Source organism: Scyliorhinus torazame, chromosome 1, assembly GCF_047496885.1.
Source record: "Scyliorhinus torazame isolate Kashiwa2021f chromosome 1, sScyTor2.1, whole genome shotgun sequence".
Taxonomy (NCBI): domain Eukaryota; kingdom Metazoa; phylum Chordata; class Chondrichthyes; order Carcharhiniformes; family Scyliorhinidae; genus Scyliorhinus; species Scyliorhinus torazame.
The window spans coordinates 272,946,258-272,973,618 of NC_092707.1; the positions used below are offsets into that span (position 1 = coordinate 272,946,258).

The 27,361-nt window shown below is 44.7% G+C and overlaps 1 protein-coding gene across 6 annotated transcripts in view; it reads left to right on the forward strand.

Moving 5' to 3' along the window:
- Nucleotides 1-27,361, forward strand: part of plcb1 (phospholipase C beta 1) — a 1,179,298-nt gene that overhangs the window by 683,050 nt on the left and 468,887 nt on the right. For all 6 annotated transcript variants that reach the window (XM_072506091.1, XM_072506102.1, XM_072506120.1 and 3 more), the window contains one exon: nt 9,951-10,091. In XM_072506091.1, the coding sequence (XP_072362192.1) occupies nt 9,951-10,091 (141 nt within the window). The remainder of the gene's footprint in view (nt 1-9,950; nt 10,092-27,361) is intronic.

Below are 27,361 nucleotides of genomic sequence, written 5' to 3' on the forward strand. Positions count from 1 at the left end.
ACAGACAGTGACCCAAGCCGGAATCGAACCTGGGACCCTGGAGCTGTGAAGCAATTGTGCTATCCACAATGCTACCGTGCTGCCCTGTAGATATGCCCTGTAATATTGTAGAAAGCCTTGAGGAATATAGAAAGTGCAGGGGTGAAGTAAAAATGGGAATTGGGAAAACGAAGGGAGGATATGAAAAAGTATTGGCAGGTATAATCAAAGAAAATCCAAAGATGTTTTACCAATACATTAAGATCAAGAGACTAACTCAGGAAAAGATGGGGGTCTATCAGTGTTGTACCTGGTAACTTATGCGTTGATGAAGAAGATGTGGGCAGGGTTCTCAATGAGTACTTTGTCTCTGTCTTCATTAAGGAGAGGGATGATGCAGACATTCTAGTTAAAGAGGAGGAGTGTGAAACATTAAACATAATAAGCATAATGAGAGAGAAAGCACTAGAGGGACTGGTACCCTTGAAGGTGGATAAATCACCAAGGCTAGGTGGATTGTATCCCAGGCTGTAAAGGAAGCCTGGTGGAAATAATAATTCACTGAGGATCATTTTCCAATCCCTCTAGATGCAGGCGAGTTCCTACGGGATTAAGGTCTGTTAACATTGTCCCATTATTAACTGAGGGGAAGCTCGGAGGGGTTCTACAAGTCATGGGCACTATTTATTATGCACTTTCAAGAACTGGATAACATCGAACATTAGTTGAGGGTGGGGGGGTGGGGGAGGGGGGCTGTGTAGATTAAGGGTGACTTTGGGTAATCCCTGATTCCGTTTTGTCATTTGTTTATGTAAACATGCGGGCTGATGTTTGGGGGTTGGTGGGCGGATGGGATCGTTGTTATTGTTATGGGGATTGACATATCTTGCTGATTATTGTTTATTGTTGATGGGTGTAAATGCGGGAGAAAATGTGAAAAAGGAGGAGAATAAATATTTATTTAAAAAAAAACATTGTACCATTATTTTAAAAGGTTGCAAGGGTTAGGCCAGAAAATTATCGGCAAAATTTCGGTGGTGGGCAAATTATTAGAAACAACTCTGACGGACAGGATTAACTGCCAAACAGAAAGGTCCGGATTGATCAAGGCTTGGCACCATGGTTTTGATAGGAGAAGATTGTGCCTTACTAATTTAATAGAATTTTTCGAGGAAGTAACAAGGAGGATAGATGAGGGTAATGCAGCAGATGTTGGCTCCATAGATTTCAGTAAAGCATTTGACAAGCAGACTGGTCAGAAAAGTGAGGTCTCATGGGATACAGGGAAAGGTGGCAGGTCAGATCCAAAGTTTGCTCAGTGACAGGAAGCAAAGGGTAATAGTCGATGGATGGTTTTGCAAATGGAAATCTATTTCCAGTTGTGTTCCACAGGGCTCAATGTTGGAACCCTTGCTGTTTGTTGTAGATATTAATTATTTGCACTTAAATGTGGGAGGCATGATTGGGGAATTTGGAAATGACACAAAAATTGACCATGTAGTTTATAGTGAAAAGGAGAGCTGTCAACCCCAGATTGATATCAATGGTTTGGTTGAGTGGGGAAGGAAGTGGCAAATGGAATTCAATCTGGAAAAGTGTGAAGTAATGCATTTGGGGAGGGAAAACAAAGCATGGGAACACTCAATAAATGGGAAGCTATTGGGAGGGGTTCAGGAAGTGAGACCTTGGATTGCATATCCACAGATCCATGAAGGTGGCAGGACAGGTGGACAAGGTGGTCAAAACGCATTTGGAATGCTTTCCTTTTTTGGGGCGAGGTATTGAATGCAGATGCAGGGATGTAATGCTGAAACTGTATAACATACTGGTTAGGCCACAGCTGCAATTTTGTGTGCAGTTCTGGTCACCACTTCACAGGAAAGACATAATTGTTCTGGAGAAAGTGCAGAGGAGATTTACAAGAATGTTGGCAGGGCTAGAAAATTGTAGCTATGAGGCAAGTACTAGTTTATAGTTCTTTCGCTTATAACAGAGGAGGCTAAGGGGTGACCTAATTGAGTTATAAAATATTCTTTGGGGCCTAAATAGGGTAGACAAGAAAAAAATGGTTTCTCTTAGCAATCACCAGGCGACATAGATTTAAGGTAGAAAGATAAGAGGAGACATGAGCAAAACATTTTGTCACCCAGTGAATGGTGGAATTCACTGTCAATTGATGGTTGAGGATGAAACAGTCAACTCATTTAAAAGGTTCCTGGATTTGTATCTGAAGTTCTGTAACCTGCAAGACTATGGACTAGGTGTTGGAAGGTGGGACTAAAATGAGCAACCAGTTTATTTTTTATATTTTGTGGCCAGCGTAGACACGATGGGCTGAATGGTTCTATGGCATACAAGGTTTTATGTGTGAACAGGACTTTACTCCAAAAGTTTTTTTTTAATGTCTAAAACCACAAGTTTCTAACTTACTTTTAGTTTCTCTTTCTTTAACCACACCCACCATGCAGCACAAGGAGCAGTCAAAGATCAAACAATTAAACACAGCGACTGTTTAAGCTCATTCCTTTGTATCCTTCATGAAGGAGGAGGTTTTCATCCACTTACTCTGAGCTGGATTTGATCTTAATTTTGTTTAACTCATTCAGGAAATACCCATCCTTAATTGCCCTTGAACGGAGTGGCTTGATAGGTCATTTCACGAGTCAACCACATAGCTGTAGGTCTGGAATCTCATGTAGGCCAGACCAGGTAAGATTGGCAAATCTCAATGGTTTTTTATTGAATTCAAATTTCACCATCTGCTGTGGTGGGAATGGAACTGGGGTCCCCGGAGCATTATCCTGGGTCTCTGGATTAGTGGTCCAGTGACAATACCATTATGTCACCACCTTCGACAGGTACCCAATCTGCTGTGGAACCCATCCAACTTCTTTATCTTACTGGCTACTTAATTCATGGAGAAGAGGACGTCTTTAGGCCGCATTTCAAAATAGATCACACTTTGCCTACTCTAAGGGCTAAATGTGAACATTAAAAACCCGGCACGTTTGGATCATCCCAGCCCAGGTTTAACTTGCTCCTGCTAAATACAATTGCATACAACAAGGTGTAAGTAACTGCTTAGCCTGTGCAGTACATAGGCCTATTAAGATTCTTTTTGTAACTCGGAAATTAGCTGCCTCAGCAAGGCAACTCAATTTGCCAGACCAGTCATTGCTTAATGGCAATAATTGATTACATCGAGCATTCTGTTATTTTTGCAAAAAATGGGGCGCCACTGAGATTTTAATAGAGTGCAATTAAAAGCACTATATCAATGCAGGTTGTGACTCTACATCGGCACAAGTGACCTTTTACCGATCAGCTTGATAGTCACAGAAGTTCCGAGGAATGGTCGGTATTTGAAACATCAACAGATTTGTGTTCACTCAGCTGAGGCAGCTCCGAGGCACTACTGCGCATCTTGAACGATTTGTACCGTTGACTGATTCACACAGATTTAGCCAACATAACAAAATTTGCGATACATATAATTAACAGGGAGGTTTCAAGGCAGAGTCTTGTTTTAAAATGAGATGAGAGTTGACAAGAATTGCGACGACCCTTAAATTCTGCTGTGCCTCCTGCCTGAAATGAAGGGAATGCTCTGACTTGTGCTGATTTATTGGCACAGCAGAGTCCTTTACAAAGCAAAGCAAAAGAAGGTGAAAGGTGAACAATCCTTCATGTGTCAGCAGCCTGCGTGAGGGGGAAGGTGGCGGGGGGGGGGGGGGGGGGGGGGGGTGGAAGGGTGAAGCTTTAGCCTTTTATTTGCATCTTTTAATTCCACCTGTTCAATTTGTAAGATGTCTTCTGGTGTTGGCTCGGAGGTTTTATTGGTTGATCAGCTGTAGTTGCTTTTGACTTGTTAGCATAATGGAAAAGGAAAGAAGCAACAAAACAACGCTCTTGGCGGATAAGGTGAAATGAAAATGACAGTTAAATTAGAGGAATTAGACCCCGGTGCAAATCATTGGTACACAACAGGAATATGAAAACGTGGCGCACACAGAGCAGTGACGCATATATAATTTTTGTTGGGTCCAAAAAAGATTGCAATTTAACCTTCAATTAAGAGTTGTAAAAGAGGAATTTGTTCCAGTTTGATTCGTAATCTGTTGATCTCGGTGAGAAATTCAGCTACGACTGACAGAGGACAGCACGCCATGCGGTGTGGTGTGTAGATGGTGGGGGTTGGGGGGGGGGGGGGGGGTCCAGTTCGCACATGAAGGTGTTTGAGGAGAACAGTGCTTCATACTGAAGGTGCAGCAGTTGTTCCTTTGCACGAAGACTGAAGCAGAATTGATGATAAGGTTTGCAGTAATCGAAAATGTGTGCAGCGTTTTCATTTAAACCAAGACTGCTCTTCCCTCAGATTGCCCTTGACGGAGCGATGTTATTATTCAGAATTCATATGCCTGTTGGTAACTCATCAGTTGAGACAGTCAATTTTTCCTTGCAGTGAAATCTGTAATTTGTGCTGAGCCCTAAAGTAGCCCAAGCAATTCGACTTCATTCGGACGTTTGTCTTATATCAGAGGAGAACACAACCTCGATAAATTGTACAAGTTACATTATTCAAAAGTATATATTGGTTTAAGCTATAATAAACAATCATCCTTTCATTTCAAGGTGGCAGAACAAGATGAGATTCCTGATCGCCTTCCTTTACCTGGTGCGAATTCCCCCCCTTACGTTTCCTGGTGCTAATCCACCCCCCCCCCCCCCCCCCCCCCCGCGCCCCATCACAACCCCTTTATTGACCCACCTGAGTACACCTGGTGGTGAGGCAGTGGCCTGGAATCCATGGCCCTGAGGTTGTGAACAGCACTATATGAATGCAAGTCTTGCTATTCTTTCTTCCTGTCTTTGAACAATGCTCCATTAAGGTTGGGCGTTGGATTTCACGAGGATTTTCACTGTTGGCCACACTAATTTTCTGTAGCGGACCTATGGAAACCCCAGGGAAACTTTTCCACGCAGGTTGCAGTAGACCACCAGGAGAACAAAACCCCACTGCAAATTCCAGCCCCAAATTCTCATTTCCTGGCAGTACCTTCTGAGGGGAAAGAGCTGAAAACAGACACCGCTCATCTCCGCTATCTTATTAGTTTGTTTTCAAAGAATTTACAGTGCAGAAGGAGGCCATTCGGCCCATCGAGTCTGCACCGGCTCTTTGAAAGAGCACCCTACCCAAGGTCAACACCTCCACCCTATCCCCATCCCCATAACCCAGTAACCCCACCCAGCACTAAGGGCAATTTTGGACACTAAGGGCAATTTAGCATGGCCGATCCACCTAACCTGCACATCTTTGGACTGTGGGAGGAAACCCACGCACACGCGGGGAGAACGTGCAGACTCCGCGCAGACAGTTACCCAAGCCGGGAATCGAATCTGGGACCAGGGAGCTGTGAAGCAATTATGCTAACCACCATGCTACCATGTATTTTGATGGAATCATGCACATCTGATGCAAATGCACCCAATGTGTTGCTTTCCAAGCAGTCAGTTTGTACAGCAACAAGAAGAGCAATGATAAAGGAATCCCAACAAAACACTGTGGATGCTGTAATTCTGACATTGAAACAGACAATGCTGGAAAATGTTCAGCAGGTTGACCAGCAGCAGTGGAGAGAGAAACAGAATTAAACATTTCAGCTTGATGCCCGTTTAGTCAAAACTCGGATTGTGATGCCCTCTACAAAGGGAAAATTGTCCAGCAATACTTTTATTATATATTTATTCATGAGATGTGGGTGTTGCTGGGCTAGGTCAGCATTTATTACCCATCCCTAATTGCCCTTGGGAAGATGGTGGTGAGCTTCCTTCTTAAACCCCTACTGGTGTGTGGGTTAGTTTGAAAGGAGCATTGTAAAGGTACAGTTGTAGTTTATTGAATTATTTCCATTTTCTTTGAGACACGATGAGACCTTGCTTTCTCTGTAGGTTCAGTGCAGAGAGTTTGACAGGGCTGTGCTTTAATGTACAAACCAGGTTGAATGCCACTATTGGGGCATTCTAGAACAAAAAAAATAATGGCCCGAATTAGTAGAAAAAATTTAACGTTCTGTCTCAGGCCTGTTTGTCAGGGTGTTTCTCATTGGCTGCAGCGCAGAGATTCACCCCGCTAGTCACCGACACTTTTTTTGCCGTTTCTTTGGGCCTCGGGCTGTCTTTCCCCTTTGAGGCCAGATTTTAGTTGATTACCTGCTGGCAGGCTGAGAGCAGCTCCTCACAGATCAGGGTGCCATTTTGAAAGACTGCACTGATCTCTGGATCTACCCTTTCAGCCCCCTCCCCCAGCTTTCAGAAACCCCCCTTCGCCACCCCCCCCAACCTTCTCATGGCCCCATCACCCCCCTCACCCTCCTGAAATGGGCAAGGCCCCCCCCCCCCAGGGCTGACCCCTGGCAGTGCCAACCTGGCACCTGGGCACCTTCGCACTGTTTGCCTGGCATCACCACTTGGGCATCTTGGCAGTGCCAGGTTTGTACTGCCAGGGTGACATGCTGGCAGTGCCAAGGTGTCCAGGTGTGAGCAGAAGTATTAGGATGCTACCCTGCCTGGCCCCAATCACCTCGGAGTCTCCAACGGCATTTGAGACCCCCCCCCCACGCCATCAGGCCTGGTCCACGTTTGTGGAGACCAGTGCTAAACGGTGCCCTTTTGAGGTCTTGCAGGTCTGATCGTTGACTCCTGGGTGCCGGGTGAAAGCAGTGTCCAGGGGCGAAATTCTCCGGTATCGACGCAATGTCCGCCGACCGTCGCCAAAAATGGCGCAAATCAGTCCGGCATTGCGCCGCCCCAAAGGTGCGGAATCCTCCGCATCTTGAGGGGCCGAGCCCTCACCTTCAGGGGCTAGGCCCGCGCCGGACTGATTTCTGCCCCGCCAGCTGGCGGTAAAAGGCCTTTGGTGCCCCACCAGCTGGCGCAGAAATGACATTGCCGGGCGGCGCCTGCGCGGGAGCGTTGGCGGCCGCTCACGGCATCCCCGCGCATGCGCTGTGGAGGGAGTCTCTTCCGCCTCCGCCATGGCGAAAGGAAAAGAGTGCCCCCACGGCACAGGCCTGCCCGCGGATCGGTGGGCCCTGATCGTGGGCCAGGTCATCGTGGGGCACCCCCCAGGGCCAGATCGCCCTGCGCCCCCCCCAGGACCCCGGAGCCCACCCGCGCCGCCTTGTCCCGCCGGTAAGGTAGGTGGTTCAAACCCACCAGCGGGACAGGCATTCTAGCAGCGGGACTTTGGCCCATACGGGCTGGAGAATCGCGGGGGGGGGGTCCACCAACTGGCGCGGCGCGATTCCCGCCCCCGCCGAATCTCCGGTGCCGGAGAATGCGGCAACCGGCGGGGGCGGGATTCACGCCAGCCCCCGCCGATTCTCCGACCCGGCGGGGGGGTCGGAGAATCTCGCCCCAGATTTTGAAATGAGCCAAATGGATAATTTAAATATGCAGATTTGGAAGGGCCGATCGTGGTCGGCAGAGGGGGTTCGGTGACTCGTGATCGGCCCGGTGTCGGGTGCAGAGCCTGACTTAGGGCTGTCACGCGATTCACGCATTGCACCGGATCAGCACCAGGCGCAACGCAGTTGCTGAATCGCGGCCTCAGTAAATATTGGAAAGTGCATTGTATTAAAGTAAACTACTAATTTGCAACACTTTTTCATCAGGAATATATTAGGTAAAGGGTGAAGTGACAGACTGCAGTCCCGTTCATCTTATTACCTGTCTCCCCCACACTCGTCCTCAGTATAAAATTTTACACATGGTAAGACACCATTGCCTATTGTGATACATTTCAGAGCCATTACTTAAATTACAGTAATTTTCTTGGCTTTTGTCCTTGAAATGGATTTGTGAGGTTGTATTCAAGGCGAGAACTCTCTCAGATTCATGTACAAAGCTTTTGACTTAGAGTTTGGAGCAAGAGTGGTTTGATTGGTGTTGTTTGATGAGATCAGCATTCAAATTGGTGAAACCTTGATCTTAATTGACTTACGCGCAACAAACCATTCTTTTTATCTCAGTAATTACACAGATGATTTTTGTTTTATTCAGCACTGGGTGTGTACAATTAACAATTGACAATTTTTGTAACCACGCCTAAGCACTCCAATTACATAAAAGCAGCAACGTGAAACATTGGATCATAAATCCTGGTTTTGTACTTTGTGCCATGGTTTAATTTTGAGGTCCTAAAGCAGCATTTAAGCATCAGCAACAACAATTTGCATTCATATAGCAACTTTAACATTCAAATCCCACCATAGCAGCTGGTGGAACTTAAATTCAACTAATTCAGTTGCAATATAATCTAGTCCCAGAAATGATGAGCATGCCAACTATCATCAAATGTTTGTAAAAGTCTACCTGGTTCACTAGTGGAAGGAAATCGACCATCATCACCTGGTCCGACCATCATCACCTGGTCTGACTCCAGATCTACCTGGTCAGACTCCAGATCCACAGTTATGTGTTTGCCTATGGCTCTGCTATGGTCAGTTCAGCAAGCCACTCAGTTCAAGTGCAATTCAGAATGGGCAACAAATGTGGTTGGGTGGAGGTGATGGCGTAGTCACTGGACTGGCAATCCAGAGATCGAGTGTAACGCCCCAGGGATCTGGGTTTGAATCCCCCCCACAGCCAATGGTGAAATTTGTATTCAATAAAAATCTGGAATGAAAAGTCCAACAATGGACAGGAGACATTGTAAAAAGAGAGCATTCTTGTCTCACGATAGAATCAAGAAACAAAAAGCCCTCGGGTAATAAGTATCACATACGAGCATCCTCTTCTGTCACTACGGCGACCGGATTTTAAGTCTGATTGGTAATGGTAGACGATAGCTATCCTCACTCTGCTGACTAAGAATCCTTTGTAAAAGGATTTGAGGTTTGAGAAATCTCGGTCCCATAGCCTAACATTTTAGGCTCCGATATAAAGCTGTACACAGTCCTGACATAATTTGATACAAAGTTGGCAACTCACTGAAGAAAGCCTTATAGCCTTATAGGTGAGCACTGTGCAGTTAAACAATTCTTACATGCAGCAGGTGCCATGAAGAATAGAAATAGCTTTATTCTGTGTTTGATACAAGGAGGACGTGATGCTCAGCCCAGAATCAGAATATGCTCCAGCCCCCAGGATTCGCACCTCTAAACTTGATAGGGGGAGAAAAAAAAATTATTTTAAGGATAAAACGCCCGTGAATCTTTTTTTAAATAACTTTAGAGTAGCCAATTATTTTTCTTTTCCAATTAATTTCATAGAATTTACAGTGCAGAAGGAGGCCATTTGGCCCATCGAGTCTGCACCGGCTCTTGGAAAGAGCATTCTACCCAAGGTCAAAACCTCCACCCTATCCCCATAACCCAGTAACCCCACCCAACACTAAGGGCAATTTTGGACACTAAGGGCAATTTATCACGGCCAATCCACCTAACCTGCACATCTTTGGACTGTGGGAGGAAACCGGAGCACCCGGAGGAAACCCACGCACACACGGGGAGGACGTGCAGACTCTGCACAGACAGTGACCCAAGCCGGAATCGAACCTGGGACCCTGGACCTGTGAAGCAATTGTGCTATCCACAATGCTACCGTGCTGCCCCTAAGAGCCAATTAGCATGGCCACTCCACCTAACCAGCACATATTTGGTTTGTGGGGGTGAAACCCACGCAGACATAGGAAAAATGTGCAAACTCCACACGGACAGTGACCCAGGGCCGGGATTCGAACCCGAGTCCTCAGTGCCGCAGTCCCAGTGCTAACTACAGCGCCACATGCCGCCCCAACGTCCACGAATCTTAATAAATATCCATTACACATTAAGATGAGTTAAATCTCTTTGAAAAAATATAATGATTCTAATCACATCTGCTTTATTGAATAATCATTTTGTTAAACTGGAGCAGAACAGACATTTTGCACAACCACCAACTTTCTCTCTGTTTTTGTTTTTGACCAGGATGGCAAGCTCCGAGAACTGTTGGATGTTGGAAGTCAGGGAAATCGCTTGGAGAACAGGATGGTTACCGTGGTTTATGGCCCAGACTTGGTCAACATTTCCTATCTCAACTTCATGGCCTTCCAGGAAGATGTAGCGAAGGTACTGCACATTCCAATGCTCCATCACAGTCAGCCATGTTTGGAATGGTGGCATTATGTTTCTGTGGCTCCTGAATACAAGCAGTTGCTATTATCACTGTTGGCTTAAAGTGAATTGAAAGACAGCTTGTCTAGGTCAGACCTTTCAAACCTCAACATGATGCCGCAAAATTAGTTCCAAATTTAAAGATTCCTTTTTTTTTTAAAAAAGGATATCTTCATAAATTATTTCCAATTCTGATTTTCTATTATTATTTTTTCTTGATTGGGTAAGATAGTTTGCTTTCAACTTGAATGCACTCCCTGAAATGTTGGTGATGCAGATTCAGTGACATGAACAGTCCAGTGGTAATGAAGGTTAAACTGTTAACTTTCACTGTCATTACTCCACTGACACTGGCAGCAACTTCGGGAGTTTGCACATGCACAGAATAATGCAGAGATACAGAAATTTCCATCACTGATTCTACCCTCGACCAGCGAGTGTGCTGTTGAAGTCCCTCCTTATCTCAATCCCTGAACAATTAGGAGATGACAAAAACTGACATTTTTCCATTATTAGTCTCACCGGAAAAACCCTGAAAAAGTTACAACTTGTTGAATGAGGTGTTACTGGGTTTATAATAGTGTTGTAGCATCACAATTACTGCTAAACACCCACATTCACCCTGGAATGCAAATCTCTCCTTTATAAGATAGGATAATTTTGAAATAAAAACTATATTTTAAAGTATTTTAAAATTATATTTGAGCTTATATCTTAATCCAATCAAAATTAATTATTTATTATTTTATTCTCTGAAAATATAGATTAAAAGGGCAGGGTTCTATGTTTTTAACTTCCTGGTTTGCTGTCTGTGCGAATTCAAAGTGATTGGCTGCTTTCCCTATTTAGAGTCATAAAGGTTACAGCATTAAAACAGGCCCTTCGGCCCAACTTGTCCATGCAACCCAGTTTTTATCACTAAGCTAGACCCAATTGCCCGCATTTGGCCCATGACCCTCTATACCCAGCTTTCTCATATTACTGCCTAAATGCTTTTTAAAAGACAAAATAGTACCCACCTCTACTACTGCCTCTGGCAGCTCGTTCCAGACACTCACTACCCTCTGTGTGAAACATTTGCCCCTCTGGGCCCTTTTGTATCTCTCCCTTCTAACCTTAAACTTATGTCCTCTAGTTTTAGACTCCTCTACCTTTGCGAAAAGATGTTGACTATCGACCTTATATATGCCCCTCATTATTTTATAGACCTCTATAAGATCACCACTTAGTCTCCGACGCTCCAGAGAAAAAATCCCAGTCTATCCAGCCTCTCCTTATAACTCAAATCACCAAGTCTCCCAGTATCATTCTCGTAAATCTTTTCTGCACTCTTTCTAGTTTAACAATATCCTTTCTATAATAGGGTGACCAGAACTGAACACAGTATTCCAAGTGTGGCCTTACTAATGTCTTGTACAACTTCAGCAAGACATCCAAACTCCTGTTTTCAATGTTCTGACCAATTGAACCAAGCATGCCGAATGCCTTCTTCACCACCCTATCCACCTGTGACTTCAAGGAGCTATGAACCTGTACCTCTAAATCTCTTTGTTCGATAACTCTCCCCAACTCCCTGCCATTAACTGAGTAGGTTCTGTCTCGATTCAATCGACCAAAATGCATCACCTCACATTTATTTAAATTAAACTCCATCTGCCATTCATCGGCCTACTGGCCCAATTGATCAAGATCCCCTTGCAATCCTAGATAACCTTCTTCACTAACCACTATGCTATCAATCGGTGTCATCTGCAAACTCACTAACCATGTCTCATAAATGTCTCATAAATACTCATCCAAATCATTAATATAAATAACAAATATCATGGACCCAGCACCAATTCCTGAGGCGCACCGCTGGTCACAGGCCTCCAGTTTGAAAAACAACCCTCTACACCACCCTTTGCCTTCTGTCGTCAAGGCAATTTTGTATCCAATTGGCTACCTCGTCCTGGATCTCGTGAGATTTAACCTTATGCAACAACCTACCATGTTGTCAAAGGCTTTGCTAAAGTCCATGTAGACAACTCCAACTGCACTGCCCTCATCTACCTTATTGGTTGCCCCTTCACAAAACTCAATCAAATTCGTGAGATGTGATTTTCCACTCACAAAACCATACTGACGGTCCCTAATCAGTCCTTGCCTCTCTAAATACCTGTAGATCCTGTCTCTCAGAATACCTTCCAACAATTTACCCACCATAGACATTAGGTCGGTAATTCTCAGGCTCTTCCCTGCGGCCCTTCTTAAACAAAGGCACAACATTTGCTACCCTCAAATCTTCAGGCACCTCACCTGTGGCTGTTGACGATTCAAATATCTCTGCTGGGGAACCCGCAATTTTCTCCCTCGCCTCCCACAACGTCCTGGGATACATTTCATCAGGTCCCGGGGATTTATCTACCTTGATACGCTTTAAGACTTCCAGCACCTCCTTCTCTGTAATATGTATGCTCCTCAAGACATCACTATTTATTTCCCCAAGTTACCGAACATCCAAGACTTTGATGACATCATTGTTGCTGCACGCCTGGAGATCCCCATGGTGTAGTATCAGAGGCAAACTACCATTGGGAATGGGGAAAATCTAGCCACCAAGATCGTTAGACCTTTGCATGCAGCTTTCTTCAAGGTCAACGGTAATGCTATTGCTTCGCTACAAATTGCAGACCATTAATAACTTTCACAAGAAATTGGATAAATATTTCTTGAGCAATAATGTGCAGGGCTGTGGAGAAAGAAAAGATTATAGAAAGCACTTTCAAAGAGCTGGCAAAGGTTCAATGGGCTGAATGGTCTTTTCCTTTTCTATATCATTATGATGGGCTAAAGGAGCCGATGGGCACAATCTACCAGCCGCGTCCCGCCCAAACGGGGTCGCGACATGGCCAGTAGATGCCAGAAGAGGTCTTCCCGGGCTTCTCGACAGCCATTGTGCCTCTCGAGACGTAACCAGATCTCGCAAGACGTTGTGATCTGGGTCCTGCCCACAGTGATGTGTCTGATCGCACGGACACCTGGCATCGACTGGCCTCGCCAATGAGACCCCAGCCAGGCGCCATTCAGTACTGGCCCCGATAAACGGGGACCAGGCAGAACGGTACTTGGGCGGGGGGAGGTAGTCTCCCAGGCAATCTGAGGCCCCCAGGTGATCGGCCTCTGGCCAGGTTGGCACTGCTGGTTCCACCTAGGCACCTTGGCACTGCCCATCTGTGAACCTGGCAGTGCCACCAGGGGGCCAGGCTGGCAGTGTAAAGGTGCCAAGCTGGCATTGTGCCCGCAAGACGGATTGGGCCCGGGGTCTGCCCTGCCCATATGTGGTGGGGTGCGAGGGGCTCAATTTGGGGCATTGGTGGAGTCCGGAGGTTGCAGTGGGGGATCGTGAGATGGGGCACCATTTTAAAATAGTGTTCTGAACCCTTCCTACACTGAGCAATTCCACTCGTTGGACGCCCTCAGTGCAGGAAACGTGGCAAAGTCCGACCCAGAACAGAACACTGTCTTGAAATGAAAAAATGAAAATCGCTTATTGTCACAAGTAGGCTTCAAATGAAATTACTGTGAAAAGCCACATTCCAGTGCCTGTTCGGGGAGGCTGGTACGGGTTAGATCGTGCCCTATTTTGGTTAGATCGCGCCCTATAAATGCACACTACTAACAGAAAGAAGTACCACTGCTAAAATGGTACAGAGGTAGAAGCTTTCATGTTCCACGGTAAATTGTCCTTTTTAAAATGTTTTTATTGATTTTCATATTTTATGATACATAATTCCGTCATCACTGAAAAAGTCAAAGTTTGTACATTTGCATAGTTCCTTAGATCCCAGAGGAAGAATATGTCAGCTTTCATACTTATCAGGTAGGCGAAGACTCGGGATCTTTTCACTGAGCCGCCAAGTCTCCCGATGCTCCAAGCAACCACCCCGATGGGGGATCCCTGTCTCCCCCCCCCCACCCACCCCCCTCCCCATCTCCACACATAGATTCCCTTGCCTATCCTTCAGTGGGCCAACCCTATCCCTGGCTACCCCCTCTTGCTTTTTATGTACGTGAAATGTGTCGATTACCACTAACACATATTTGTATCCATTTCTGCAAGGTGGGAGGGGACCAATATAATCTAACTGAAGGTTTGTCCACGGGCCATTTACAGGGCGGGTGTGTCGTAGTTCCTTTTTTCGCATACCTATCAGGGTTGTTCTGTGCACAAATCAAGCAATTTTCAACGTGATGGGATACGTCAGTTTTCAAATCAGGCCACCAGCAGAGAGGCCTGAGGTGGGCAAGGGTGGATTCAATCCCTTGGTGTCCATGTCCGTCATGGAATTTACAAATGATTTCATTCTTGTCCTGGGTGAGGACTACATAAATGTCATCTTTTAAAACGACTCCCTCATGGATCGTTAGCGAATTTTTAAACTTTTCGTAGGGAGCTGGAAAGTTTCCTTTCAAAACTTCCTTCAATGTCTCGTCTTCCTTCTGTGCCTGGGTTAAGTCTTAAATGTTGGTCTGTGAGACCTGAACTGCGTGTACTGGGGCACTCTCGGGGGGTTGCCAAAAGTGGCCATGTCATGAGCCTGCCTTCGCTAGGGTGTCTGCTTTCATGTTACCGGGTGGGGAGGAACGATGGTGACTTCATACTTTAACTATGCCATATTTCCTGCCTTTCGCTGTCTGGAGGTTATGTTTGAGCAATGGAGCTGAGGGTAGAGGTTTCCCATCAGCAGAAATAAATCCTCTAGATTCCCACAGGGGTAGGAATTCTGTTAGGCTGTTGCAGATGTAGAAATTGTCTGAATATATGTCTGCTGAGGTCAGGAACGAATCGGGATGCTGGACAATGTAAGCAATGGCTGCCAACTCGGCTGCCTGCGAACCGAAGTGTCCAGGCAACTTTAAAGCTATCTCTTCTAAAGCGCGTCCCTGCGTGTCCTCTACATAAATACCACAGCCTGTTATCCTTTTTCCATCAAGGACTGTGGAGGAGCCATCTACATAGATTCTCAATGCTTGGTCTGTGGGCTGGGTCATCTGTGGTCGGATGCCTGTCTGTTTTGGTACCGACTTAGGAACAAAGGGGCCTGTGCTGTGCTTGGGTGCAATGATCTCGCACTCATGTGGGGTTCCTGCATAGTGCAAATTGTCGTCCAGAAACGTGTGCGTTTTTGTCCGTTTTACCGTAATGTCGTGTCCTTGTAGGAGTAGGGACCATCGCGCTGCTCGAATTTGGCTTACTGTGCCGTCTTTTAGTCTGCCGTCCAATAAGAGCTGTGTCGGGGTGTGCTCGGTCAAAATGGTTACTGGGTTGAGTCCGGTTATGTACGAGAAGTACTGTACCGCCCAGAAAACTGCTAGCAGGTACCTTTCGCAGACTGAAAATCCCTGCTCGACTGGATCTAAAACTCGTGAGGCATAAGCTACAGGTCCTAAACGATTGTACCTTTCCTGCAGGAATATGGTCGATAGGGTTCAGTCGGTGGTCGCTACCTCTATTGCATATGGGGAGTGTGGATCTGGGGCCTGCAAAGCGGGGGTTGTGCTCATGGCACGTTTCAACGCATCCACGGCATCCGTGTGCTGTGGAAGCTATTTCCATGGGGCCTGTTTCTTAAGGAGCTCGGAAAGTAGGGCTACTTTTGTGGCTAAACCGTCTCTGTGGTTTCTACAATATCCAACCAGTCCTAAAAATGACCGGAGTGCTGTAACGCTTTGGGGCAACGGCAATTTTACAATGGAATCTATGTGTTTATGTTCTATTTCATGCTTACCATGCGTGATGACCGTACCTAAATATGTGACCTTTTCCTGGAGGATTTTAACTTTCTTGGGGTTAATTTTGCATCCAATTGTTGTGAGTAGTTCTAATAATTCAGAAAGAAGCGAAATGTGCTCTTCTTTGGTGTCTGTCTGTAGGAGCAAATCATCCACATACTGAACAAAGCATTCAGGGTGGGAAAATTTAGACAAGCCAATTGTTTGTGAAAGATGGAGGGGGAGTTGTGGAAGCCTTGTGGAAGGAACGTCCACGTGTACTGCTGTCCCTGGAAAATGAATGTAAATGTATACTGGCATGCTTTGTCCAGTGGTATGGACCATAAGCCATTGCTGATGTCTAATACCATGAAACATTTTGACTGGAGTCCCTGTTTCAACATGGTCTCGGGACTCGTGGCAACGGTGGGGGCTGCTAGTGGGGTCACTTTGTTCAATTCCCTGTAGTCAATGGTCAGTCGCCATGATCCATCTGGTTTTCTTACTGGCCAAATCGGGGCATTATTCGTCGACACTACGGGTCAAATCACTCCTTGCTATCTCTCCCTCGGCTTGCTGGCGGAAGCCGTACTGTTTCTGGGGCTTCGGATCGGGACCTGTAATATTAACCACTCCTGGGATTTTGCCGCAGTCGTGCTTGTGCTGGGCAAACAAAACCTTATGTCTTTTCAAGACCTCTCTAACCGTTTTGTCTGTGGTAATGTTTTGTGGATCAAACCAGTACTCTCCTACTGAGCTGATCCTGTGTGCATACTGTGAGCGTGGCGGGGCTCGTGCTGCTCCAGTCATTTTCCATATACATCTATTAACTGGGTCGAACGAAAGGTTGTGTGCACTCATGTAATTTATGCCTAGGATGTGTTCTGCTGCCTGGGGTAAATCTACTAAAACGACCGAGTGTTTTGTTTTAATATTGCCAAGCTGTACATCCACAGGGGCTGTGATGTGTCCCTGCTGGAGGTGACCTGTAAAGCACCTAAAGGTAAAGGTGTCCGTAGTGGGCCATATCTCTCTCTGGTACATGGTGGAGGAGTTTAACGTGGTTCGGGACCCTCCTGTGTCCCAAAGGAACTCTATGGGGTGTCCCCGGACTGTGCCTGCAACTACCGGTCTTCCGGACTTATCCCAAAGGGTATCGCAGACCCAAGTTGGGGAGTCCGAACACCATCAATCGGTGCCATTCGTGGCCAAACTATCTGCTCGAGCGCTAACACTGTGGATGGGTCTGGCACTGTTTCTAGGGGGGGCATTTGTGTGCTAATTCCTTTGCTGTTTCGGGGGGGGCATTGCATTCTCGGGCATAATGTCCCTCGTGTCCAGAATTATAACATCCCTGTGTCTTGGGGTGCTGCGCTGTACCTCTGCCTTCATTGACCCATGCGGGGTTTTAGTGTGCCCTTACTGGATTCATTATGACGTCTACTCTCTCCTGCTCTGTCTTTCTATGTACGGACTGTTCCCAAGCTCTCGATAAGCATTTTAGAACCCACACTTCATTGTGTGCTGGGTCTGAGGGGTCGTAACTGGTACATGCCTTCTGTCCTGCCTCTGTGCCATGGGATAGTTTGGTACAGGTCCATTTGGCCATATCGTCTCCTGATAAACGGGCGTGGGCTAATTCACCAAATACAGCGGTGAAATGGATCCTGAGGCATCTAGCAAACGCTGTTGGATGCTCTCCCTTTTTCTGTCTGCACCAGTTGCACCGGATCTCCTCTATTGTAGCCAATAGCGTCTAAAATGGCTGTTTACATCTCTTGGAGGCTACCTCCTCCTACATTTTGTGGGTCGGGAAGGGCTGAACTAACTGACGGGTCAAGGCACATAACTATGAGCTTTACCTCTTCCTTCTCGCCTAAACCGTACATGAGGGTCTGTTGCTTCACTAGTTTGAAAAAGTGGTGTGAGTCTGATGTGGGGTGGACAGTCTCTATCTTATCGCGGGTGTCTCTTAACTGGGGGATGGTTAATGGGGTGGTGTACACAAAATCGGGTTGGTATTCCGTGGTGACCCTGCGCTGTGTAGTTATGGGGTTCATTGGGTTGGGTGCTGCATGTGCAGTCGGTGGTGTGGGTGCTTTTCGTTTCGGGGCCTGGGGGGCTCTATTTTGATTTTCGGTCTCACTCACGTACTGTTGGGCCGTTTCACTGAGTTCCTGCCAATCGGGGTCGTCTTCCTGGTCTAGCTGTGGGCCAAAGGTATCTCTGAACCCATTCTGAACGGATAGCAGGGATTGCAATTTTGCAATTTGCTGCCTGCACTTGGCATGATCCACTGAACTCTGCCTCTGTTCCGTGGTGGAACTGTGGAGTGCTCGATGGGCTGCCTTTAAATCATCGCACTGTTTCCTCAATTGTTCTACCTGGTTCTCTGTCTTTTCTCTTACCTTCACAGCACGTTGCGTGTCCTGGTAGGCCTTATCATACTGAATTTGGAAGCTGCTAAGGTGGGCGAGACAGGATTGATGTGCCCTCTTGACATCATCCATCTCCTTGTCCTTCGCCGCTAGCTGCTCCCGGAGCTGCACATTTAATCTCTCGCTTTCACTAATAGCTCCCTCTCTGTTTCTCTCCTTCTCCTCAAGCTGTCTACGGAGCGTCCTCACGACCTCCTCTGTGCCTCACAATTGTGCCAGACAGGACACGATTGCCATCGGCTTACGAACCTTGCTTAAACTTTTCTTGTGGGTCTCAGTCAGGCTGTCCCACCAAGTCTGTCCTATGCTGCCAAGATCTGTTTCCTCATTTGCGCAAAGTTCCGACCATAGGGGCCATCCTTTCCCCTTTAGGTATCTCCTAAGCTCTTCTTCCCATTTGGGACACTGTTCTGATTTGTTGGTCGCTGCGACCTCAGGCTCTTGTGGATGCATAAGGCATTCCATTGCATTCATGGCCTTCCCTACAATTACTTCTGTCTCTACCGGAAATTTGAAACAAGGGGGAACAAAGCGGTGGTGCAAGCACGGGTACGGCTCAAGCTATTTTCTGGTTTACGCAACTCCCGAAAGTTTCACGCAACAAAATCTATCGCGTTTACCTTATATCCCTTTATTAGTATGCATGCAAATTACACACTTCTGAATTTTGGAGGTTTGATCGATACTGGTTTCGCTTGTGGTTTCTTTTACTTTCCCAATTTGGATTCTAATTCAAGTGCTTTTGTGGGTTCACTCGGAGTGACACGGTCACTTCTGGGTCGAGTCCCGTCAGGTGTCGCCAATAACTGGTGCCTTTTCTTCTTTTCCAGTGGCTCTGCTCTAACTACGGCAATCAGTGAGTTTGTCCTTCTTTCTTTGACCTCTATATTCTAATGCTCAGAGTCGCCAAGTATCAAATGATACCACTGTCATGTGAGAGTACCTTTAAGAAATGGATGTTTAAGTGATGTATCTTTAAGAAATGGAGCTGGTCATATTACTGAAATGATGTCAGAGGGTGGGGAGCTGAGCTCACTTCTACTTTTTTGAGTTTCAGTTTGAGAAGGCAGCTGGGAGTGTCTGTGTGTTTTGCTGAGAGCTGCAGAAAGAAACAGAGCTGGTCTGTTGACGTCTGCAATCCAAGGACTATAAATATATTGAATGTAACCTGGTGTCTTCGTATTTTTGAAGGTTTGAAGTCTTTTGGATGTTTAAAGGAACAGTTTGAAGAATTATTTAGTGTTGTAGTCTTTTGGGGTTATCTTTGAAGTAATGGTTGTTAAGATATTCAATGCTTGTTTTTAAAAGGTTAACTTGAGTTCATAGAATAAACATTGTTTTGTTTTAAAAACCATTTGTCCATCTCTGCTGTATCACACCTGGAGAGCACAGCGTGTGATTCCCACACCACAATCTATTAAAAGCTGTGGGTCGGTTGAACTCCATGAAACACTTTGGGGTTCTGTAAACCCAGACCCATAACAATTGGGGGCTGGAGGGGGATAAAAGTCTATCGATTGGATTGGCTTAACAAACTTAAAGACAGTGAGGGGTCAGCATATTGTGGTTGCTTTTCAAGTGTGGTATTTTAGTTTAAGTGGGGAGTGTGTTGTGGACAATGGCTCTTTCAGAGGCTCAGGAGTTTTTGGGGGTGGACACGATAACACACAATACCTTACGGACAGAGACTAAAAGCAGACTGCTAGATTTGGCAAAAGCATTGCAGTTAACATTGCCTGGCAAAATGCGAAACGGTGAGGTAATTACCATGGTAGCTGAGCATTTAATTTTGCCTGAGATACATTCTGACTCATTAGAAATGGCAAAGCTCCAGTTGCAGATTAAGCAATTTGAACATGAAAAAGAATTAAAGCAGCTTGACTATGCAATGAGAGAAAAAGAAAAGGAGAGAGAAGAAAGAAACAAAGAAAGAGATAGAGATAGAGAGGAAAGGGAAAAAGAGAGAGAGTTTGAACTTCATAAAATGGCTATGAAACATGAAAATCAGTTAAAATTGGCAGACTCAAACGGAAACATACAGTTGGATGAGATTGGTGAGGATAGTGAGACAGAGCGTCATAGTCAAAGATGTGGTGGGGATCTATTTAAATATGTCCAAGCATTGCCAAGGTTTGACGAGAAGGAGGTAGAAGCCATTTTCATTTCATTTGAGAAGGTAGCTAAACAAATGACATGTGGGTATTACTGATTCAAACAAAGCTGGTAGGTAGAGCTAGTGAAGTGTTTGCATCACTACCGGAGGAGGTATCTGGAACGTATGAGGAGGTGAAAAATTCATCTTAGGTACATATGAGCTGGTGCCTGAAGCTTACAGACAAAGGTTTAGAAATTTAAGGAAAGAATTTGGTCAAACATACATGGAGTTTGAAAGGCTCAAACAGATTATTTTTGAGAGGTGGATAAGGGCTTTGAAAATAGACCAAACGTATGAAGCTCTCAGAGAAATTATACTTTTGGAGGAGTTTAAAAATTCAATTCCTGATGTAGTGAGAACTCATGTGGAAGAGCAGAGGGTTAAAACTGCGAGATTAGCAGCAGAAATAGCAGATGATTATGAATTAGTTCATAAATCAAGGCTTGGTTTCTGACATCAGTTTCAGCCGGTGAGGGATAGAAACTGGGGACATGAGAAATACTCAAGTGGTAAAGGTAAAGGTGATCTGATGGGAGATAATAAAGAGAGTGTACCTCAGATTTAAAAAGAAATCCAGGAAGGTGGAAGAGAAATGAAAAGTTTCAAATGTTTTCATTGCAATAAACTAGGCCATGTAAAGTCACCGTGTTGGTGGTTGAAGAAAAGCACTGGGAAGGCTGATGTGGTAAGACAGGATAAGACAGTGGGGTTTGTTAGATGGGTAAAAGAAAGCCCAAGGGAAGCAAAGGAGGTGCAAACGATTGTACAGCCTGTTCAATAAGTAATTGATAAGAAGGTGCCAGATGTCTTTAAAGAATTTAGTTGTGTGGGTAAAGTTTACTCATGTGTATCAGGAGGAGCAGGTAAAGAAGTCACAATTTTAAGAGATACAGGAGCTAGTCAATCTTTAATGGTAAGAGATGTGGAATTATGTGGTTTGGGAAGAATGTTGCCAGAAAAGGTGGTAATATGTGGAATTCAGGGTGAGTGGAGTAGCGTACCATTATATAAAGGTAAGATTGTAAAGTCTAGTGAAGAGTGGTGAAGTGGTAGTAGGAGTAATATAGAAACTATCTTGTCCAGGAATACAGTTTATCTTGGGTAATGATATAGCTGGATCGCAGGTGGGAGTGATGCCTACTGTGGTTGATAAGCCAGTGGAAAATCAGACAACTGAAGTGTTGAAGAACGAATATCCTGGGATTTTTCCGGATTGTGTAGTAACATGGTCGCAAAGTCACAGGTTAAGACAAGAGGAGAAATCAAAGAGTGAAGATGAGGTTGAAGTGCAATCATCAGAAACGATTTTTGATCAGATGGTTGAAAAAGAACAAGAACAGGTGGAGGATGAGGCGGATATTTATAGTTCAGGAAAATTGGCGGAGTTACAACAGAAAGATGTAGAAATAAAACAGATATATCAGAAAACATATACGGAAGAGGAATCTGAGAGTATACCAGAGTGTTATTACCGTAAAAGTAATGTCTTGATGAGAAAATGGAGACCTGTACATATGCAGGCGGATGAAAAGTGGGCAGAAGTTCATCAAGTAGTATTGCTGATAGGGTATAAAAAGGAGGTGTTGCGAGTGGCACATGAGGTACCAATGGGGGGGTCATTTGGGGCTAAGGAAAACTCAAGCTAAAATCCAGAAACATTTTTATTGGCCTGGACTACATAAAGATGTAGTTAAATTTTGTCAATCATGTCCCACATGTCAAGTGATAGGGAAACCTCAAGCAGTAATAAAACCAGCGCCCTTAATACCGATTCCAGCATTTGAGGAACTTTTTTGGGTCCTAATTGATTGTGTAGGACCGCTTCCTAAAACAAAAAGTGGGAATCAATATCTTTTGACTATAATGGATGTGTCTACTAGGTTTCCAAAGGCCATTCCAGTACGTAATATTGCAGCTAAAAAGATTGTGGAGGAGTTACTTAAATTCTTTACTAGATATGGACAACCCACAGAAATTCAATCGGATCAAGGATCAAATTTTACCTCAAAGTTATTCAAAGAGGTTATTGAGAGTTTAGGAATAAAACAATTTAAATCAACTGCGTACCATCCAGAATTGCAGGGAGAGGTAGAAAGGTGGCATCAGACATTAAAGACAATGTTGAGGGCTTATTGTCAAGATTATCCAGAGGATTGGGATAAAGGAATTCCATTCGTACTGTTTGCAATTACGGATGCACCTAATGAGTCAACCAAATTTAGTCCTTTTGAACAAATGTTTGGTCATGAGGTAAGAGGACCACTTAAATTGATTGAAGAAAAATTGGTGGGTGAGAAATCGGGAAGTACTAAAATGGCTATACATGATGTGGATGTGGGAAATGCTGTTCCTATCAAATAACATCCATATAGACTTAATCCTTTAAAATTGGCACAGGTTAACAAAGAGATTGAGAGTATGCTTAAAAATGGCATAATTGAAGGGGGTTGCAGCCAATGGAGCTCACCCATAGTGATGGTACCTAAACCAGACGGTATCCAATGGTTATGTGTGGACTATAGAAAGGTGAATGCAGTTACAAGAACAAACTCTTATCCTATCCCACGTTTGGAGGATTGCATTGAGAAAGTGGGACAATCCGCTTTTATTTCTAAATTGGATTTACTTAAAGGTTACTGGCAGGTACCTTTATCCAAAAGGACAAAGGAGATTTCAGCTTTTGTGACTCCAGATGGTATATACCAATTCAAAGTTATGCCATTTGGCATGAAAAACACCCCAGCCACATTTCAACGTTTAACAAATACAGTCGTTTTAGGATTACCCAATTGTGCGCTATATATCAACGATCTGGTGGTTTTCAGCCAGACATGGAAAGAACATTTAAAACATCTTATGGAGTTATTCGATCGACTTCAGGTGGCCGGTTTGGTGATAAACCTAGTCAGAAGTGAATTTGGAAAAGCCCAAATCACTTTCCTTGAGGAGTTTCGATACCCTCAAGACAATGGGAAAAATGCGATTTCTTGGCATGAGTGGATTATTTCGAACATTTGTGCAACGGTTTTGTAGCATTATTGCTCCACTGATGGACTTGCTGAAGAAACATCAAAAAATTCAATGGACAGTGGACTTTCAACAGGCATTTGACTGTCTGAGAGCTGTGGTAACCGATGCTCCTGTATTGGAGAATTGCAAGGGACTCTGTGGTCAGATTGAACTGAAGTACCTAACTTTAAAGAGAAATGCTCAGGCGTAGAGGAATGGATGGATCGTGCAGAGGCTTTCTTGTTCAAAGAGACTGTCACTCGAGAAGGATTTCGGTTGGAGGAAGAAGAACGGGAAAAAAAAAATGGACTATATTATTATACCTGTTTGCATGTGTTGTTTTTTTTGAACCGATAAAGTGTTTTTACTGTGTGCATTTCTTAATTGATGGTGCAAAGGTGAAAAATGAAACCATCTTGAAGTTGATGGTTTTGTTTTTTTTCTTGGGGGGAGGTGTCATGTGAGAGTACCTTTAAAAAATGGACGTTTAAGCAATGTACCTTTAAGAACTGGAGCTGATCATATTACTGAAGTGATGTCAGAGGGTGGGGGGGGAAGCTGAGCTCATTTCTGCTTTTGTGAGTTTCAGTTTGAGAAGGCAGCTGGGAGTGTGTGTGTTTTGCTGAGAGCTGCAGGAAGAAACACAGAACTGGTCTGTTGACGTCTGCAATCCAAGGACTATAAATATATTGAATATAACCTGGTGTGTTCTTGTTTTTGAAGGTTTGAAGTCTTTTGGATGTTTAAAGGAACAGTTTGAAGGATTATTTAGTGTTGCAGTCTTTTGGGGTTATCTTTGAAGTAATGGGTGTTAAGATATTCAATGTTTGTTTTTAAAAGGTTAACTTGAATTCATAGAATAAACATTGCTTTGTTTTAAAAACCATTTGTCCATCTCTGCTGTATCACACCTGGAGAGTATGCCGTGTGATTCCCACACCACACTCTATTAAAAGTTATGGGTCGGTTGAACTCCATGAAACACTTTGGGGTTCTGTAAACCCAGACCCATAACACCACCACAAGGTTCAACTGGCTATCGATCAAAGAGCCAAACACCAGTTTGTTAGTTCAAGGTCAAGGGTACTTTATTTACACACAAGTAGTCATGCAACATAAACACTACTAGTTAACTACACCTATCGACTAAGACAACGTGTACTGAACTTCAGGCACCCGGCTTAGGTCAGAGGAACAGTGGTCGCTATTCGATTCTGGATCTATCGAGTCTGGAGAAGTAACTGCTGCTCAGCTAGGCTCATCCGTCTGGTAGCGAGCGTTGAACTTGGACTTGCTTCTGGTGGTGCTGCACTTGGAAATGATCGTGGCCGGGGCGGCAGGTCCAAGAGAGGACGAACATATGGCGGACTTCTTTCGGGCAGTCCTTCAGTTTGGACCGCACTAGTTGGGTGATCCTTGATCACTCTGTTCGATTCCTAACCAATAAATAGGCGGGGGCATGGATGGCTGGGTGAGTCCCAAGCGGTCACTGACCCTGTTGTTTACGTTTCCCTTGAACAGGGAGTGGCGCCGAAATGTCTGGGACTGTACCGGTCGCTCGAGTACCAGTCCTTTGTCTTGGTGAAGATGGGCCATCAAATGCTAATCGGCCCATCAAAATGCTAATTGGTCGGAGTTTCGATACCGTCTGGACTTCTTGCTTGCAAATATACATTTCAGGCTCTGAGCCTGCCTGAGTCTTGGCTTGTCCATTTTACCCGCTAGGCTTTGTGAGTTTCTCTGTCCCTAGTTGTAAGTGGCCATCCCAGATGGCTACAATCCAAACTCAGTTATTGCAAAACTTTCTTTGAATATTTTAAGCACTATATGTTATTAGCCATAACTCAAGCAAAAGTTGGCAAGACCTCAATATACAGTTGAGCCACTTAATGATTGGAAATTGAAAGCAGCCAATGCATAAAATGCAAGCTTGACTTCAACTATTGTACGTTGAAGTGGCTAATTAAGCAATTGCACTAAATACAATGTTTTATGCTCCTGTATTCAGTGCATTGCATTAGTTTATTGCAAAGCCATTCAACAGATCAAGTGCTGACAGTTGGGATTATACAATTATTTACTGGTACTTATTTAATGTTTCAGGAACAAGTTTCAGAACTCAGGAAGAGTGGTAAATGCTTTGTCGTCAGGTCCTTGGCGAGTAATTTGGCTGTAGTCACTGATCTGAACTCAAGTAAATACTTTTTATTAAATATTATTTAAATTATTTTTGTCTCTCAATTTTTCCTCCTCCTCATCTCAATGTACACACTTGGATACAGCTAATAAGTGCTGGTGGACCAGTCTGCATATCTGCAGTAAATAGAGAGTCCCAGTAGGTTATTCATGGGGCAGCGACTTCAGAGTGTAGACCGACCCTGTACTAATCTGATATCCTCATGCGTTCCTTTCCCCCTGCATCACTAGCAGGGCAAAGTCTTTCATTGCACCCGAAGAACCATAGCATTCAGTTGCTGTGGCCCCATTGGTACTGGGCCTGAGATGAACTAGCTTAGCATAGGCCAACGATGAAACCGGTGGTCATGATGTTCTCTGTGAGCCGCAGATCTACCAACTGCATCACTGAGGGAGCTGGTAAAGTACGGTTTTAAAACCCGGAAAAGACACCCGATGCGGGCACAGTTCATGCATGTACCATCAGTATGGATGGCAGGAGAAACATGGTCCCAGGGTTAATCTGGCTTGCTTTAAGTTACTTGATCTTGACTGGATCCTCAGCTGAGAAGCTCACACCAGCCTCAGTACTATCAGTGAAAGCAAAAAAATAATGCACCAGCATTCCAGTGACCCCTGCTGGAAAATATGAAGATGTCGTTCAAGGATAGTTCTGGACCCAGCTGTAACTTTTTAAAAATTATTTTGCAGCATGTTGTGGGCATCAGTGCCAAGGCCAACATTTATTGCCCATCCCTAAGACACCTGTCTTTGAGAAGGTGATGCTCAGCCACCTTCTTGAACCGCTGTGGTCCATCTAGGTACACCAACAGTGCTGCTGCGAAGGGTGTTCCAAGTTTGATTCAGCGACAGTGAAGGAATGGCAGAGTGCCAAGTCAGGATGGTGGCTTGGAGGGGAACTTACAGGTGATGATTTTTCCATGCATCTACTGCTCTTGTACGTCTAAATGGTGGAGGATTGTGGGTTTCAAAAGTGCTGTCAAAGGAGCCTTGGTGATTTGCTGCTGTGCATCTTGCTAATGGTACACATTGCTACCAATGTGCATCTGTGTTGGAGGGAGTAAATGTTTAAGGTAGTGGATGGTGTGCTAATCAAGTGGATTGCTTTGTCCTGGATGGTGTTGAGTTTCTTGAGTGTTGTTGGAGCTGCACACACCCAGGCAAGTGGAGTGTATTCCATTGCACTGCTAATTTGTGCCTTGTCGATAGTGGACAGGCTTTGAGGAGGTCAGGAGTTGAGTTACACACTGCAGAATTCCCAGCCTCTGACCTGCTTTTGTAGCCATGGTATTTCTATGGCTTGTCTATTTCCATTTATGATCAATGGAAACCCCCAGGATGTTAATGTTCCTACAGTCAGTCACTTCAGGTAATGATGGGAGAAAACTGGTTAGAAAAGACAATCTAAAATTTATATAACTTTGATTGAAGACCATGATAACTATCAGGGACAGTTCGTAATCTCAATCAGACTTCTGGGATGAGGCAAGTCAGGGGATTTCTAAGTAACCAAAACATCATTCAGATAAAAAGTAATTTTAATTTTAAATAGAGGGGCTGCATATCTATTTTAATTGGAGAGCGAAAGTTAACTGATTGCACATTTGCTTCAAGTTACTGAAACTTTAGAAAGGCCATGAAACACAGAGAGGCAATGCCCTTTCTCATGGTAC